At 38.3% G+C, this 15869-nt stretch overlaps 1 protein-coding gene across 9 annotated transcripts in view; it reads left to right on the top strand.

Annotated features, from left to right (window-relative positions):
• The window catches only part of CadN (neural cadherin), a 115710-nt gene that overhangs the window by 29722 nt on the left and 70119 nt on the right, over nt 1-15869 (top strand). For all 9 annotated transcript variants that reach the window (XM_070211759.1, XM_070211760.1, XM_070211762.1 and 6 more), the window contains exon 3: nt 14892-15342. In XM_070211759.1, coding sequence (XP_070067860.1) covers nt 14892-15342 — 451 coding nt within the window. The remainder of the gene's footprint in view (nt 1-14891; nt 15343-15869) is intronic.

Genomic DNA, 15869 nt, shown 5'->3' on the forward strand with positions numbered 1-15869 from the left:
TTGCATTGGAATAGCTCCCCAAAGGATAATGGTTGAGGGGGTGCCACAATGGGTTAAAGGGTAAGAGCAGAAGGCTTTGACATTCCGACACACACACATCCCCAAGAAAAATGTGGTAAAAGGGAAATGGCATGAAATTTATGCACTGCATGAAAAATGGAAAGTCGCATGCAAGAAAAAAACTCTCAGAAAATTGGTGGTGACAATAAAAAATAGTACAGAAATGTGTTAATTAATAATATTATGCGTAAAAGTTAAAAATAACTTTAACACAACCAAGAAGGGTAGAGAAGATAGTAAAGTTTAAGAAACCTCTTACAATATTGGGATCGGGACTCTGATAGACTTTTTGCATTCGTGTCAGTTCTTTATAAGTAAGTATATACAACCTGAGATATTTGTGGTTATATACCCCTTTTTTTCTCCTTATCTTCACTGGTTTACTCTTTTTTGCTTGTATAGTGAAAACAACGCAGGTGTAGTTTTTCAAACTTAAAGTTACAGCAGTTGACATCTATTCCCTCTCTATTTAGTATTGTCAACTTTTGTTGCGATAAAAACTTCCTTTGCGATGTCAAACAAGAACCTGTTCCCATATAAAAACTTTTCACAGCTCTGGGTGATAAACTCCATCTGGCTGCCATGAAACAAAAGCCGGCATGGCAACCCTAAAAGGGAGCAACCCTGGTTAAATGCTGCGCAAATTGTAGCATGGCCTCCGGCTGAGCTTGAGTATAAATTATGAAAATCAGAATTTAAGTTTATGGCGAGGAAAACTTCTTAGTGCCCTCTTCTTTAGAGAAATAATCGAGTTAAGATACACACACACACACATTCCTTTTGTGTGTAACGTGTGGAGGTAGAAACTTGCTTAATTAAGCATTAATTTCATGTTTTATATGCAAGTCTGGGCTTTCGCAGAACATCGAGTGGGAACGCCAACTATGCCCGTAATGGAAATTATTTAAATTAGGTTTACGGCAAATGCCGCCGATTTAATTTTAAAATAAGTTATGCACATTTTACATCAATTATGTGAAAAATGTCAAATGGGTAAGCAACTGCACATGTTATTAAATTTCAACTTTGAGTCAGACAGGCTGCCTTCAATTTTCGAAATTTGTTTAACAGAGATATCAGCATGAATAACGAGATTCCCAAACTGAATTTACATGATTAGTTTGCACTAGTAATTTAGGTAAATAAATTCTACAATTTGGTAATTGTAGTAGAAAACAGATACAAAACTTGCTTAAATACTTTGTAAACTTTATCACCGACGACCACCAACGAAAATCATTTATGTCACATTTCGTCCAACTTTACACGATTCTGCAGCTCTTGAAAATTTGTAAACTTGCAACCCACATCTGCGCCATGTTGCAAGCTTCAAAAGTGTTTTGGCCTAAATTCCAAGTGCTGCCAAGGGGAGGTAAAAAAAGAAAGTAGAGGAGAAAATGCTGAAAAAAGTTTCGCTACATAAATTTTCTATGGTGGATGCAGGATGCCTGGTTAAGATTTTTCAATGTGACAGTCGAGCAGGGCGAATATTTAACAGGTTTCGAGTTAATGTCACTTCAAATACCGCGTGCTCAGGGGAAAAATTTAACCTTCCCAACACGTGGCTTTGTGCTGAAGTCTAAATGCAAATCCGTGCTCTCTTTCTGACATACTATCTGATTGCGTTTCCTGTTCTAATTGGAATTGCATTTGAATTGTTGGTTTCCCTTTTTGCGGCTTTGATGGCCCTGGAAATCTTTCGATAAATTAGATTATTAAATACAAATCGACCACGAGAGCTTGACCTTTTTGGCTTATTCGTGCTTAATAAAATTTGAAAAGTTATTGAAACTAATTTAGCCACCATTCAATTTGGCAAGCATCTAAACAAGCGAAATCAATTTGGATATTTGCATTTGGGCTAACACAGGAAAGCTTAAAACAAATATGGAGAATTCATGTAAAGTGCGACTGGCATAAATATTGTTGAACATGTTCGTGTTTTTGTTCCGAATAAAAAGACTTCATATGTATGTATACGTAAATACAAAGTATATGTATAACAAATAAAAATACATATATAAATGTAAAGCTGTTCGATTTTGCTAGGATTCAAAATTGGCAGAATTGTATATTTCGAGTGCCACTCAAAGCGCGATTTGAGCGTTGATTTGGCCAAACTTGAATTCATTTTTATTGAATGTCCAATCAACTTGTCCGCTTGTTAACATTTTATTTAAAGACAAATTTTGACTATATTTGAGTACTTACTTTTGCAAAGAATTCAGTCTATATTAGTTCCTTTTTTAAAAAGGAGTACACAGTAATTTGGTCTGTCATTTATTTTAAAAATAAAATAGCCAAGCTTCACTCACACTTGTTTTCCGTTTATATTTTAATCTGTCAATTAAGTATGAAAACTTTTGACACTTTATCCCCGGTAAAAAATGTGCTATCGATTAGATATATTTCGACACTTGTCTACAATTTTCCATTTAGTTTTTTCATGGCAAGGGTTCAATAAACGAGGAACTTTTGCGAGTGGCAAAAAAGACCAGTTTCGAATTAACGAATAATCGGAGTAGACAAGTGACAGGAACATCGAAATAAATGGCCATGACCAGAGACAGAAGCAGAAACAGGAACTGAATTCGAATCAGAAACTGAAACAGAATCAGAAACTGAAACAGACAGGGAGCGAAAGGCAGGCACGGGGGCCAAAACGCCTAGAGGCAGGCTACAGAGCAAAGGAGCATGGCCGTCGTATCCTATCCTAGCATGCATGGAGCCACAAATACAGATACAGATTTCCACCAAGAGATGTGGCAACAAAATGGCGTCTATTGCGACCATGTTGCCATGGCGGCAGACGGATGGGAAAATGGGAAATTTCGGCAGGATAGATGGCGCACTGCGTCCAAAAAAGAAAAATCTCCGAACGCGGCTTATTTTGTTTGTTTTGTGTTTTTAGTTTTCGGCGTCTGCGACTGCACTAAGAAGCACTCACACACACAGAGAGAGAGAAATATAATGGCGTCCAAGGGATAAATAATGGCGCCCCATTTGGGCAGTCAAAACAGGAAGGAGAGCTCTTAGAAAACTAAACGACAAATGGAATAATAAGTATGAAGTAAACAGAGACGACGGCTGCGAAAAAGCACAAAAGTAAACAAGCAAGGAAGCCAAGAAGCCAAAATTCCACCCTCCAATAGAGCAAGATTTATACATATATATATAAAAGCATATAGATACTTTATAGGAAAACTTGAGCACAAATGTTTGACAACGCCGAAAAATTGCTGAGCTCTGACTTTATTGTCGGACAACCCTGGGGCATTATTGACTCTGGGATTCATAAAATCAACTTTAAGCAGCGCCGAGAGTTGGCTAAAGTTTTAGCTTTCAATCTCCGCAGATTGGCTTAGTTTTCCTCACTTTTCAACTATTTCTATAAATTTGCGGAAGCGCATTTTGTTCGATGCAGTTAAAATATATTGACTGCCAATCCAGCAAGATAATAAGAAACTATTTTGCGAAAGTACTAAAGCAAATTAAACGCTGAAATTTATTTCAATGCCGTTTCTTGGCCCTGGATTCCGTGGCCACACTTTCGTTGTTTTGTCCTTTTTTTCTCTTTTTTTTTTTGCTCGTCCTGTGTGTATTTTATTTCCAATTTTTTTGCATTGCAATTTCACATACCATTTTTACCAAGTTTGTTCAAACTAACGTCGTTTGCCGGACTGCTGGACTCAGCTCTCGTTACATTCTGCACAAAGTGGTAAATGGATTCGGGAAGGTATATTGGTTGCAAAATGCATTTTGATGGGGCTATAACAAGCATTATTATTCGTAAAATATATAATTTAATACATTACTTTCTTTAATTTCATCATAATTATTAAAGATAAAAAAAGCTTTTTGTTCTCTTTTTTTTTTCAAGTCAGACAGTCTTAACTTATTTAAGCTTAATTTTACCAGTATTTCATACCAGAAATTTACCATGGGCATATCGACTTTACCGCTACGTGATTTTTTTTTTGCATTTCCATTGCTTAATATTTACTTGCTACATTTTTTTATCATTTTAAACTTAGCATTAGCTTAGGGTATCACCAGTTATTTTCCTTGTGCCAAATCCCTCTGAACTTCATTTCTCCATTCGGTTTTGCTGAGTTGAGCCCGCACATCCGTTCGGCCAGTTCGCCGCAGTAATAATTCATGATACAAATTGCGTTTATTACAATATACCATAGCACGGCGCAAAGGGAACCCGTATCCGTACACGGAACCCGTAAGCACACGAGCCCAGAGTCCGTAGTCCATAGTCCGGAGACTCCATTCTCCATTCTGTGCGTGGCAGGCAACTCGATTTGCATTGCAAAAACGGGAAAACGGGGTAACGATATAAACTGCGAGGTCGGGAGTGGTTGGAAATACGAAATACGGCGAGTACAATTGGCCTGTGGCTTGACGTTTTCTTGCGGCAGTTATTTATCACAGTTCGCAGTCTGTGATTTGTGTTTTTGTGGGCGTTGTGAGTTTACAAAAACACAACCACACTCATGTCACGGTCCAATTAGCACACCCAAGAGCGATGAAGTTGTTATCCGCAATAATAATCGCTGGCTCTTGATGAAAAGTTAACGCACAAAATCTTCACACTCGAGTGGGCGAAAACGTTCGGTTTGGCGTCAACTGATCCGTGAAAATTTCACATGTCATTGAATTTGATTATGGTTCGAGGAGAGCTCTAACCAAATTAGCCGAACGCATAAATGTCAAACGCCAGACTAAATTATTTAAATATTTAACACTTTTTAAGCACATGTTTTGGTCATTATTAATGCCACCGGCATTTGTCACATTTTAATGTTACATAACTTAGTAATAAATTGCATTAATATAAATAATTAATTTTGCTTATGGTTGAGTAAATCTCTTTTTTATATCGCTTTTTACACAATTAACTTGGCTAACATTTTGGATGTAATTAAATGAAATTAAATGAACCACGAACTCTCCATAGCTTCTAGATTAAACTTTAGCAATTCTTAAAACGATTTAAGTAAATATTTAAACATATGTTTTGCTTCTGCTCCTGATAGTTTATACAATTGAAAATCGCAAAACAAACTTTCACTGGGCTAAATCAATAAACATTTGCTTGCCCAAGCGAAATAAATAATTTTCCTCCCCACTTTTTTTCGGCAGCGGAAAATGTGTGACTTAAATAAGAGCAGTTTGAAAAACAACTGAAAAGCGTATTTAGCACAGTGTTTTTCACTGTTAACCGCATTGGCTATTCGATGAAAACGAAAACAGAAAAACCAGCGACTGTTTTTTAAGTGAGAAAAACACAAATCAAACAGCAGGTGTTCCAAAAGGGGGTAGAATGGGGAGCAGTCCTGCGGATTGGCCATGTTCGGTGGCCATTTTGTTTTCACATTGCAAATACAAATTGTTCGCGGAAAATCGTAGTCCTCTAAACTCCCCAGCTGGGCAGCCATAAAAAGAGCGGGGAAAAAGAGCCAGAAATTCGTATTGAAAGTGTGGGAAAGGAAGTGCAATCCTTGCTTGCTATACAAATTTTTTGTGTTCCTTCTATATTTCCCTTTTTTTTTGTACCAATCACACTTTGCATATGCAGCGTTGCGGTATTCACACCACCGATCCTGCCTCCATCGCCAGGGGACAACCAGTACTGCCGGACCCCGAAAACCCCCTAGTAAACCCCCTTTCAACCGGCACTGTGTTTACTCATTAAAATGCAAAATGCTCGCGCTTGTAGAGGTGGTCCAACTGCCATTCATTTAACGCTCGACATTGTTGATACTCTGTGTGTGGCGAGTGGTTTGGATGGAAGTCCAATGAAAAGAACATGTTTCCTGTACAGTAAACACTGGGGAACTAATTGAGTTTTTGAGGTTTAATTTGACATTCGTTTAAAGCTTGCCAACTAACCGTAGAACAATTTTTAAAAACTAAAAGTAATCTTTATTAAATAACATTTTATTTAATAAAGGTCAGGATTATAATTAAATATATTTTTTGGTAATATTTAAGTTGGTCAAAATTTAAATTGTATAAGGCTCATTCCACGTGAAACGTGACAGGCCAATTTGGGTCAAATCTCAGAATCAATCGAAACTTTTTTTTTCGATAGAGGATTGAAATATAAGGATCGGTTTTTATTTTTTTTTTTTTAACTCTTACCGTTTATTTTTTAAAAATATTTTAGTAAATTAGCTCAGATTTTTCAGTTATGCATCACTAAAGACTCGTTTGAGTTATTTCAATATTTGGTATGCAACTTTGTGGGATATGTTCATGTCTTTCAGAAAAATAATTAAAAAAATTTTTAATTTTAAAATTAAGTATTTTTTAAGAGAATTTAAATTTTAAAAAATTCTGTACGCCGGAATACACGCGGTTTCCGAATAAAAAAATTATCCTCATATTGCTTCATCAATTCTTCACGAAGTGGTAAAATAAAATTTTTGTATTTGCAAGACCTACTAGTAAAAACTACGATTTTAGTTTAGCAACTTTGCATCATGCAACAACAGCGCAACGTGTAAGAAGAGAACAGCAATACGAACACGGGAGAGCAGCAATAGTGCTTTCCCTTTCTTACACGTTGCGCTGTTGTTGCATGATGCAAAGTTGCTAAACTAAAATCGTTGTCTTTACTAGTAGGTCTTGCAAATACAAAAATTTTATTTTACCACTTCGTAAAGAATTGATGAAGCAATATGAGGATAATTTTTTTATTCGGAAACCGCGTGTATTCCGGCGTACAGAATTTTTTAAAATTTAAATTTTCTTAAAAAATACTTAATTTTAAAATTAAAAATTTTTTAAATTATTTTTCTGAAAGACATGAACATATCCCACAAAGTTGCATACCAAATATTGAAATAACTCAAACGAGTCTTAAGTGATGCATAACTGAAAAATCGGAGCTAATTTACTAAAATATTTTTAAAAAATAAACGGTAAGAGTTAAAAAAAAAAAAATAAAAACCGATCCTTATATTTCAATCCTCTATCGAAAAAAAAAGTTTCGATTGATTCTGAGATTTGACCCAAATTGGCCTGTCACGTTTCACGTGGAATGAGCCATAAGTGGATTTATTTTACGGTAATGTAATTAGTGTGCTCTCATAATTTGTAGAGATAATTTATGAATGTAAATCAAGCAATAAATATTTAAGGATATTTGCATTTTTTGTTTTACATTTTGAATATTTTTTTATCAAATAATAATCAATTTAAAAATAATTAAAAATTGTAGCTTAATTCGTTTCCCAAACGATAGACCACTGTATACTGCCGGCTATCCCCTCGGCAGTCCCTTTGTTTTTTGGGGGGGTCTTTTGGCCTGGCCTTTAATGACAACACGCCAGATGTTGTTGTGCGATCTGGACACTTGCCAGCCCCCACGTCCCTTTTATCGGGACCCTCTCAGTGCGAGAGTCTGTGTAAATTGATGTGCCATTGTGTGGTTGCAATTTTATTGAATGGAAAGTGCGTGTCAGTCCCCGGACAGCGGCAACGACAACAATTTACATAGCTTAATGCGCTGAAACATTTAAATATTTTTCGGTATTTGCATTTAATTTGAGCAATTTCCACTGGCTCGATTTCAGGCCATGTGGATGTGTGGCATTACAGAGATTTCTGTGCCATTTTCCTTTTTGGTATGCCGCACATGCGAGTCACAAATCAGAAGGACCCGGAACGTATATATGCTAAGCTTTACGATTATGATTACGATTTTCATAGCATACTTTTGTGCGCTCCCTCCTTATCTGTGGGTGCTTTCTCTTTTCACGAGTGTGGGTGGGCCACATTATTTCTTATGGCGGCCGCCTCTACTGCTGCTTATTATTATTGGAAAGTAAGGCTCATAAAAACGCATATTAAATGCGGTAATGGTTATGGGCCAAACTATAATTTTTCCAGGGTTGAATTTTTCCTTAGGGCTGGCGTGGAAACGTGGGGAAAAATCCTAATGAAGTGGCCAGGAGTGTTTGATTTATGCATCGCTGGGGACTGGCAAGAATGAAATCAATGAAATTGAAGGAAGAATATTTTTCACGTACCGTGAAGAAGAATGGAAAGAACGTAAGAAAAATATATTTACTAATATTCCCTAATCAAAGCATTTATTTTTTGGTTTTACAATTATTTAATAAGTTGATTTGATTCCCTACTTTGATTGCCTACTTTAAGACACTTTTAAACGATTTATTTTTATTGATTTAATTTTTTTGACTGTGCAACCCACATAATTTTATCTGCGATGCCCACAGTTCAGTGCTTTTCTATGTCACTCAGTTGGCAGCTGACTGCCTGAAACTAAAGTGAAATTTATGTTGGAAACTTAAAGTCAACTTCTGCTCGGCTTGCTCATCAATCAAAAGCCAAAGTCCTGTGCTTAGCTTAGAGCATGCAAAAAGGAGCAGGGGAGGTGGCAAAAACTAATGTCTCGTGCCACTGCCAGAGGCCTTAAATGACTGACTGCCACCTGAGATGGGGAAAAACCTCCGACCTCCAACCCCCAACCCCCAACCTCCTGATTGGTATGCAAGGGGGCGTGACGTGCCGCCTTCGGCTATCGGGGTGGGTAACATCATGGCTGAAATTGCAATCAAGGCAGCGCAGTTGGCGCAGCACAATCGCCATCAAACTCAATCAAGCTCACGACAGCCCCCGGATAACAACGGATTGGATGAAGCTCAGGAGAACTGGCGAACAGGAACACCCAGAGCCCGGTGATAAAGCTCGGCTAAACTGCGTCCGTACTGGAGGCGAGGCGCCATCGGAAAATTTCATTAATTTTCGCTTAATGTCCGCCATGTGCGCAATTTCACTTCATTTGCTCGGGCTTTGGAGTGTGTTTGTGTATGCAAAAGAGTGTCTAGGCGAAAAAAGAACGGTGAATAGACAGGTGGGTCACAGAATGGTTAAAGGAGGATTGGGGCTGAATTGTTACCAAGTTTGATTAGCTTTAAGAAAGCCTGATCGATGGGGATTTTAATGGGAACTCTCTGGCGAGAAAAGATAATGGAAATTGAAAGTGATTTTTTAAAAGATTTGCACACATTTCGTGAGCAAGTACACACCATGCATTTTCAAAGTCAGAGAATCTCCGAAAGGGAGATTTAGGTAAAAACGATATACGTAAGCAATACCAAAAAAAGATACCATGCGAATATAGTTTTGACCGCGACATGCTTTTTTGTGTGTGGATTAATTTGAATCAACATCTTATTACAATTTGATTATTTGATAACGACTATTACAGGTTATATAATATAATATTCAGTTAAAAAGAGCCCTACTTAGCCTTCAATATAATTATTTCCACCAGGCAGAATATGTTCCTCATTTTATAATTATCTCCGCGACAATTCCAAGTTGATTACGAACACCATAATTGAGTCGTAGCTCCTATCTCTCGCCCTCTTCGCCAGTGCGTGCAAATTAATTTATTAATGTTGGTAATATTTTTTTGCCCATCCTTCTTCTTCGCTGAAATTGGCAATTAAAGTGTCTGCGAAAAGCGGGGATGGGCAATGTGTCTTCGCCTAAGCTTGTCAAATGAGTTTCCCCCTCGTTGTTTCGTGTCAACAGCGGACTGGGTTTTTAAATTGCCAAGTTTATTTATCAGAAGCAGCGCGGGAAATATGACACCTGATAAAGTGCTGCTTTTTATGTTCGGTGGCAACAGAAGTCATAACATTATCTTTATCTGCAACTGCCAATTTGCTGCCTGCAACGAGGCTTGGCAGATAAGGAGCCGCAGGCAAGGTCCTCAGGTATTTTTTTATTTTCGCCAGTCTTGCATATCTTTGCATTCGAAAGCAGGCAGTTTTCCCCTCGAGATGTCATCCTCCAACGCGGCCAGCAAACTCGTTGTCGCACCTCAGATTCCTCGCCAGTTGCAGTTGCACTCTTCGTTCCACCTGTCCAGGTGTTAACTCATTTGCGTGGCTGTTAAGTGACTCAATAACGACGTCTCAAATTGAGGACTCCCCGCAGAGACTGCATCTCATGGATACACACGCCAGAAGTTGCATCTCTTGAGTTGCGATTCGCAGTGACAAATTTGTAATGCCTGCAAATGTTTTCATTAATGGTGCAAAATGGAAACTGGTTTTTAAAGAACTTTGCAGAAGAGTTAATAAATGTTTTCTATTTTTGACACCCATTTAAAAATTTGAATATTAAAAAAATTATTTTGTTCGCATTGCAATGTGTTTAAACTTTCTTCATAAAACTTAATATCTTAACTCTAATTTACCGTCCATTCTATTTCTGGGATTTTCCCGAGTATTTTTCAAGAACGATTTTAGCTAAACAAAAGGGAATAAACAGAAATATTAAACAATTTTACTCCGGGCTCCTGTTTTTCTGTCAGATAAAAGGTTATTTATCCCAAACGATTTATCAAAAAGTAAAGAAAAAACTCTTTGTAGTTCATTATTTCGCAAAGTTTTCCTCTTGTCTCATCTCCTCGACTTCATCTTGTTTTCCATCAGTTGCAGTGGATCCCAGAGTCCCATGAGTTTGCCCAAACTCTCCGATTCGATTATACTCGCTTCTGTTTCTTTTTCCTTGGATCTTTGGCACTTTTCTCCAGCGCAATCATGGCAGGGCAAAAAAAAACTTCAATCCGAATTAGCTTCAATCAATACGTATGTTCAATATTTGGCAATGGCTTTTCCTACATTCTTGCTCGGAAACCCCGGAATCCATTGTTAACAGCTTCATTAAGTCCATGGCAAAAGGATGGTCGTAAAAAAAGAAGGAGCTTTCGCCCCTGCATAAGGGAAAATATTACAGCAGCCATAAAAATATTCGGGGGGAAACCGCTGCTCAACATTGTACTTGTATTTCTTGCACGTATTCATCCAAGGCCCTTGGCTCCCTCGCCTCAAGTTTTTCCATTCAAACCGCAGCTGAAGATGAAGAAATTCATTTGGAACTCGCGTACCTGGGTCTTGAGCCGAAGAATAAAGTTTCGACTTGACTGCATTTTAATCAAGACGAGAGCCACGAACCAAAACCGAACCGAACCACATTTTTTGACCCTCTTGATTATGTCGCACTCTGGAGTTCAGGAGGGGTAAATTGCTCAGCTTTCGGGGTTCTCGGGGTGCCAAAAAGTCATGTACCCCCACCAAAGTCGTAATGGCTAAGTTGCCGTTAAATTGCGGTGAAAAATTGATAACATTTTTCAAGTGGCTGATAAGAAGCCGAATATAAGTTTGACGTTTTCATAATTTGTTGCGCAAGATTAAACCCTTTGAATGGTTTGTTGTTATAAACTTCTATGAGTAAAGCCTTGGTGAATGTGTAATAAATGCAATGGTGATATTTAAACCAAGAATTTAGCTTGCCTCTGTTGATTCTTCTTTAAAAAAACGGGTTTAAATGTAATTCTTCGAAACGTAAACACCTAAATTCTATTTATATCGAGTAAAATGACATTAATGCAGCACGTAGCACAAGTTTCACATGTCAATTTTCCTAACAAATTCAATTTTTATTCGCTCATCTCGCAGATTCGTTTGCTTCCGCTATGGAAAATGTGGTAAGAAGGGGGATAGAGGGTGGATTTAAGGGTGGTGGAAAAGGGGAAGAACTTGAAAAAGTTCAAGCTGGCACCCACTTGAAGATGGCACCACAGACGTTGAGCCACATCCCCTAAAATCGTCTGAGCTGTGATGAGCTGCCTTCTCGCTCTCATCCCAAACTTTGTTCCTTTCCCTTTTTCTCATGCCCCCAAGTTCCCCTTTTTCGCCCAGTGAAGCTTCGCTCACTTTGGCTGCCTTCCACTTAATCCATTGAAACAATAAGCAGCTTTGTTTGTTCTATCCACGACGACAGTCTCGCACTTTTTCTTCTGGACTTTTGTTTTGTTCCTGCACTCCACGAAAATGAAAAGAGATGAAGCGATAGAGGAGGGAGAGAGAGATAGAAGTGCAGCCGCAGCAGTTTTCAGTTTTTACCAACTTTAACCTTATGTCGCTCTTGTCTTCCTATTAAAATACCCTTTAAAAGGGGCACTTAAATATTAACAATAACACATTACAAGGTTTCATTTAAATATAATTTTTTTAACGAAATTATAACTACTAAGTGTCTTGCAAAAAATATTTAAATTATTTTAAACGAAAATAAGAAATTATTAAACAAAAAAAGATTCATTGATAAATAATTATTTAAATTATAATTTATAAAGAATATTTTTTTTATATTATACTTTTATAAATGGATTTTTTTTAATAAGGATATTTAAAGTTCGCTATCCCAAGCTTGTTATCCTGTCCTTTGGTGTTATTCTGAATATCTCCACCATTTTTGCCTGTTTTTCCATTGTAGTCTCAAAGCGCGTCTGAAGTGCAATGCAAACGGGAATGGAGACAAAGCCGGCACAAAATCTTCGCCGTCTGCTTTTGGGTGTTTCATTTAGTGCTAACCTCTGGGTGCCCCTTCTGGCCACTCCCCTGTCCGCATGCATCCCAGCCCCCCCTTAATCTCGTCTCACTGGGATCCTGCCACTGCATCCCCCTAGCTAGCTTATGATGACAATGACTCTGAGGGGAGTTTCCTGGGAGACGGGGAAACGGCATCCCTTGGCAGTGATTACGAGTAGTATAGTAGCTGCATGGTTTTGACTCCTCAAGGATCTATCCCCAGCTCGCATCGGTGCGACAGTCCCTTAATGTGCATATGTGCGGGTATATGGCGTTTTTGATAAGAAAAAGGCTACACACATGCATGGGTACTCGTATAGAGGAAGCTATGAAAGTGGCTTAGGGTGTGTTGCAAAGGAGGCCACGATGTGCAAAGGAGTTTCATTAAATTGAAACGAATGTGCGCAGGCTAAGTGGCGAAGATGATGGCACATTATTGCTACATTTTCCGGGTGTAAATTGTAGGACACTTCATAAAAATTGACGTACATATGAAGCACACTATTGAGTTACACTAAGAACTAAATTCGTCTAAAGGTTCAATTAAACTTAATGACTTCAATGTTTATAAATACTATTTCAAACCAGAAGAAATTGAAAATTCTTAAATATTTAAAAAGTTTAAAATGAAAGGTTTTAATTATGCTAAGCCGGAACATAAAATACACTTTGTTGAATTATTGCTATCAAAATAGGACCATTTCTAACCCCTCTTTTAATAAAATTCCTCCACGAGCCATTATTAAAAATACAGCTAACGTGGATTTTTGCACTTTTCATCACACAAAACATAATCACAAATCACATTTATTCATGCTTATTGCAGCGCCGAACATAATGAAAATCTTTCTCGCTCTCCCCATTTTAATCCTGCCACACACACACTATTCTTTGGCCGGGGTACAAAAGGCATTTCCCTGCCGCTTTCCACCGACCATTTTCCAACCCATCGTGTGCATTGTCGCCACGGAAATCCGCCATGTTGGCTGCTACTTCTGCTTCATGGAGAAACCCAGTGCATATTAGTACCGCTCACACACACTCATAACAATAAAACTCGCTTCGTATTATTTAAATTTTCAAGTTATATACGTGTATAGAAAACGCTATTATTTTTTTCTTTCTTATTATTTACCTGCTTGGCACTAGCACAATAAGCCATAGAAAAGCGTTACAATGCCAAGCTGGCAGGGAAATAACAAAAGTTGCCAAGAATCAGCAAATAACTCTGCCAAGTTATGCCTCCATCCTCCGCCCCCTATTTTCCACCCGAGTCCATGGAATTTTCTTTATGCGCTTGGCTAAAACTTTTTTCCTGCATTTTCCTTGCAATCTGTTGAGCGAAAATCTTGTTTATTTCCCTCTTTTTTGGCAAACTCTTTGCCGCGTTGCGTCTTTGTTTCAATTGCAATATTTGCCTACACGGGCTAAGGGTTAGCCTCTGCTACCTGTTTACAATTCACTTTGCCGCTCTTGAGAAATTACACATGCTTCACCCCCATTTTGGTTCATTTCATTTTCTTTCCTTTCATTTCTCTTCTATTTTCTTCGTTTTTTTTCTCGCTGCCCCTTTTTTTATATATCGCTCGTATTTCTTTGTGTTCTTTGAGGGGGCAGGTAAATCGTCTGCTTTATTTGCCCGGTACTTCAGCCGACCTTCCACCACCCATAGCTCCCCCCTTTTCCGCAAAAAAAATCCACACGCCTCTAATAAGCGTCCGTCAGCTTGGGGTTCCCCTCGTTTACCGCTTCTTGTTTGCCCCAACCAAAAAAAAAAAAGAGAAAAAACAAGGAGGAGCACAACAACATGATTGGAATTTTCCGGTGCAGACATTTTTTGCAAAGGTAGTAGAAGGAAAAAATGCGACCCCTGCATTACTGCTTTACCTTTCTCTTTCCTCGGCCTTTTATTGATTTCTTTCAACTTTAACCATTTTTTGTGTGCATGTTTAGTGGAAATTATAAGCTGAGGCATTTCGTTAGCTCAAGAAATTAAAATAGCTAACTTGATAGAGGAAAGGGGAAATTAATGCCTACTAAAATAGATTACTCAACGAATATTTAAGCGCTAAAAATTAGGTTTAAATAAATTATAACAATTATTGTATAGCATTTTAATGTTCTCTTAAAGCGTATGCATTTTGTGCCAGACTTTGGCCTTGCCTTGAAACTGCTTTTCCGGCTGATTGCATTTGAATGGCTTAACTGAAATCCGAGAGCCTTAAATTACAAAAGGGGGCTTCCCTCCTCCTATTCCTTTATCACCCAAACCACTATCCATTAGTTGAAATAACAAAAGGCAAAAGTTTCGGCAAAACCGACCGAAAAAGCCAAAGCACAAACAAGCCAAAAAGGAAAACAAAAATTTCTCATGCTCCCTTCTATATTTTCTGTGTGTTTCAGCTGGCATCAAGTATACGGACAACCAGCGTGTGATAATCCTGGTGAAGGATGTGAACGACGAGCCACCGTACTTCATCAACCGCCCACTGCCCATGCAGGCGGTGGTTCAGCTGAATGCACCACCCAACACGCCGGTTTTCACGCTCCAGGCCCGAGATCCCGATACCGATCATAATATCCACTATTTCATCGTTCGCGATCGAACTGGCGGACGCTTTGAGGTGGACGAGCGATCTGGAGTGGTGAGGACCAGGGGCACGGATCTTTTCCAGCTGGATATGGAATATGTGCTGTACGTGAAGGCCGAGGATCAGAACGGAAAGGTTGACGATCGCAGGTTCCAGAGCACTCCAGAGGAGCGGCTCTCGATTGTGGGTGGCAAACGAGCCCCTCAATTCTACATGCCCAGCTATGAAGCCGAGATACCAGAGAACCAGAAAAAGGACTCAGAGTAAGTCAAAATAAAATCGAAAAAACGGACTAAAAAAGCCACAAAATGCTAAATAGGAACACTGGAAAATCTTTATTTACTTTAAATGTACTTCAATTGGGGTTTCCTTCGTTTTCCTATTTAAAAAAAGACATTTAAAGGACGAGAAAACGGTGTTTAGTATATTTAAATAGAAAAAAACTTTTGGTCACGCTAAACTCCAAAATTTAAATTATTCAAAAATTTGGAGTCCAAATAAAAAACATTTTTGGTACAGTGTATGCAAATTTTGTGGGCTGCCAATAAAAGTTATGCATAACAATGTGAACTAGACGGCGACCATGTGTGTGTGTGTGCTCGTCCTGTTCTGTGTGTGTGTGTGTTTGTCTTCATTGAAATTCCGATGGGAAAACAACTGTCAAAAGGCAGTGGAGCGAGTGACAAGCACACACACATAAAGAGCTTGAAGTGTCCTGTAGATGGACATAAAATATGCAAGCAAATTTTACATTTCCCTCCGCTAACTTTTTCCATATCCGTATCCTTTC

The sequence above is a fragment of the Drosophila takahashii genome, chromosome 2L (genome assembly GCF_030179915.1).
Source record: "Drosophila takahashii strain IR98-3 E-12201 chromosome 2L, DtakHiC1v2, whole genome shotgun sequence".
NCBI classification, from domain to species: Eukaryota; Metazoa; Arthropoda; class Insecta; order Diptera; family Drosophilidae; genus Drosophila; species Drosophila takahashii.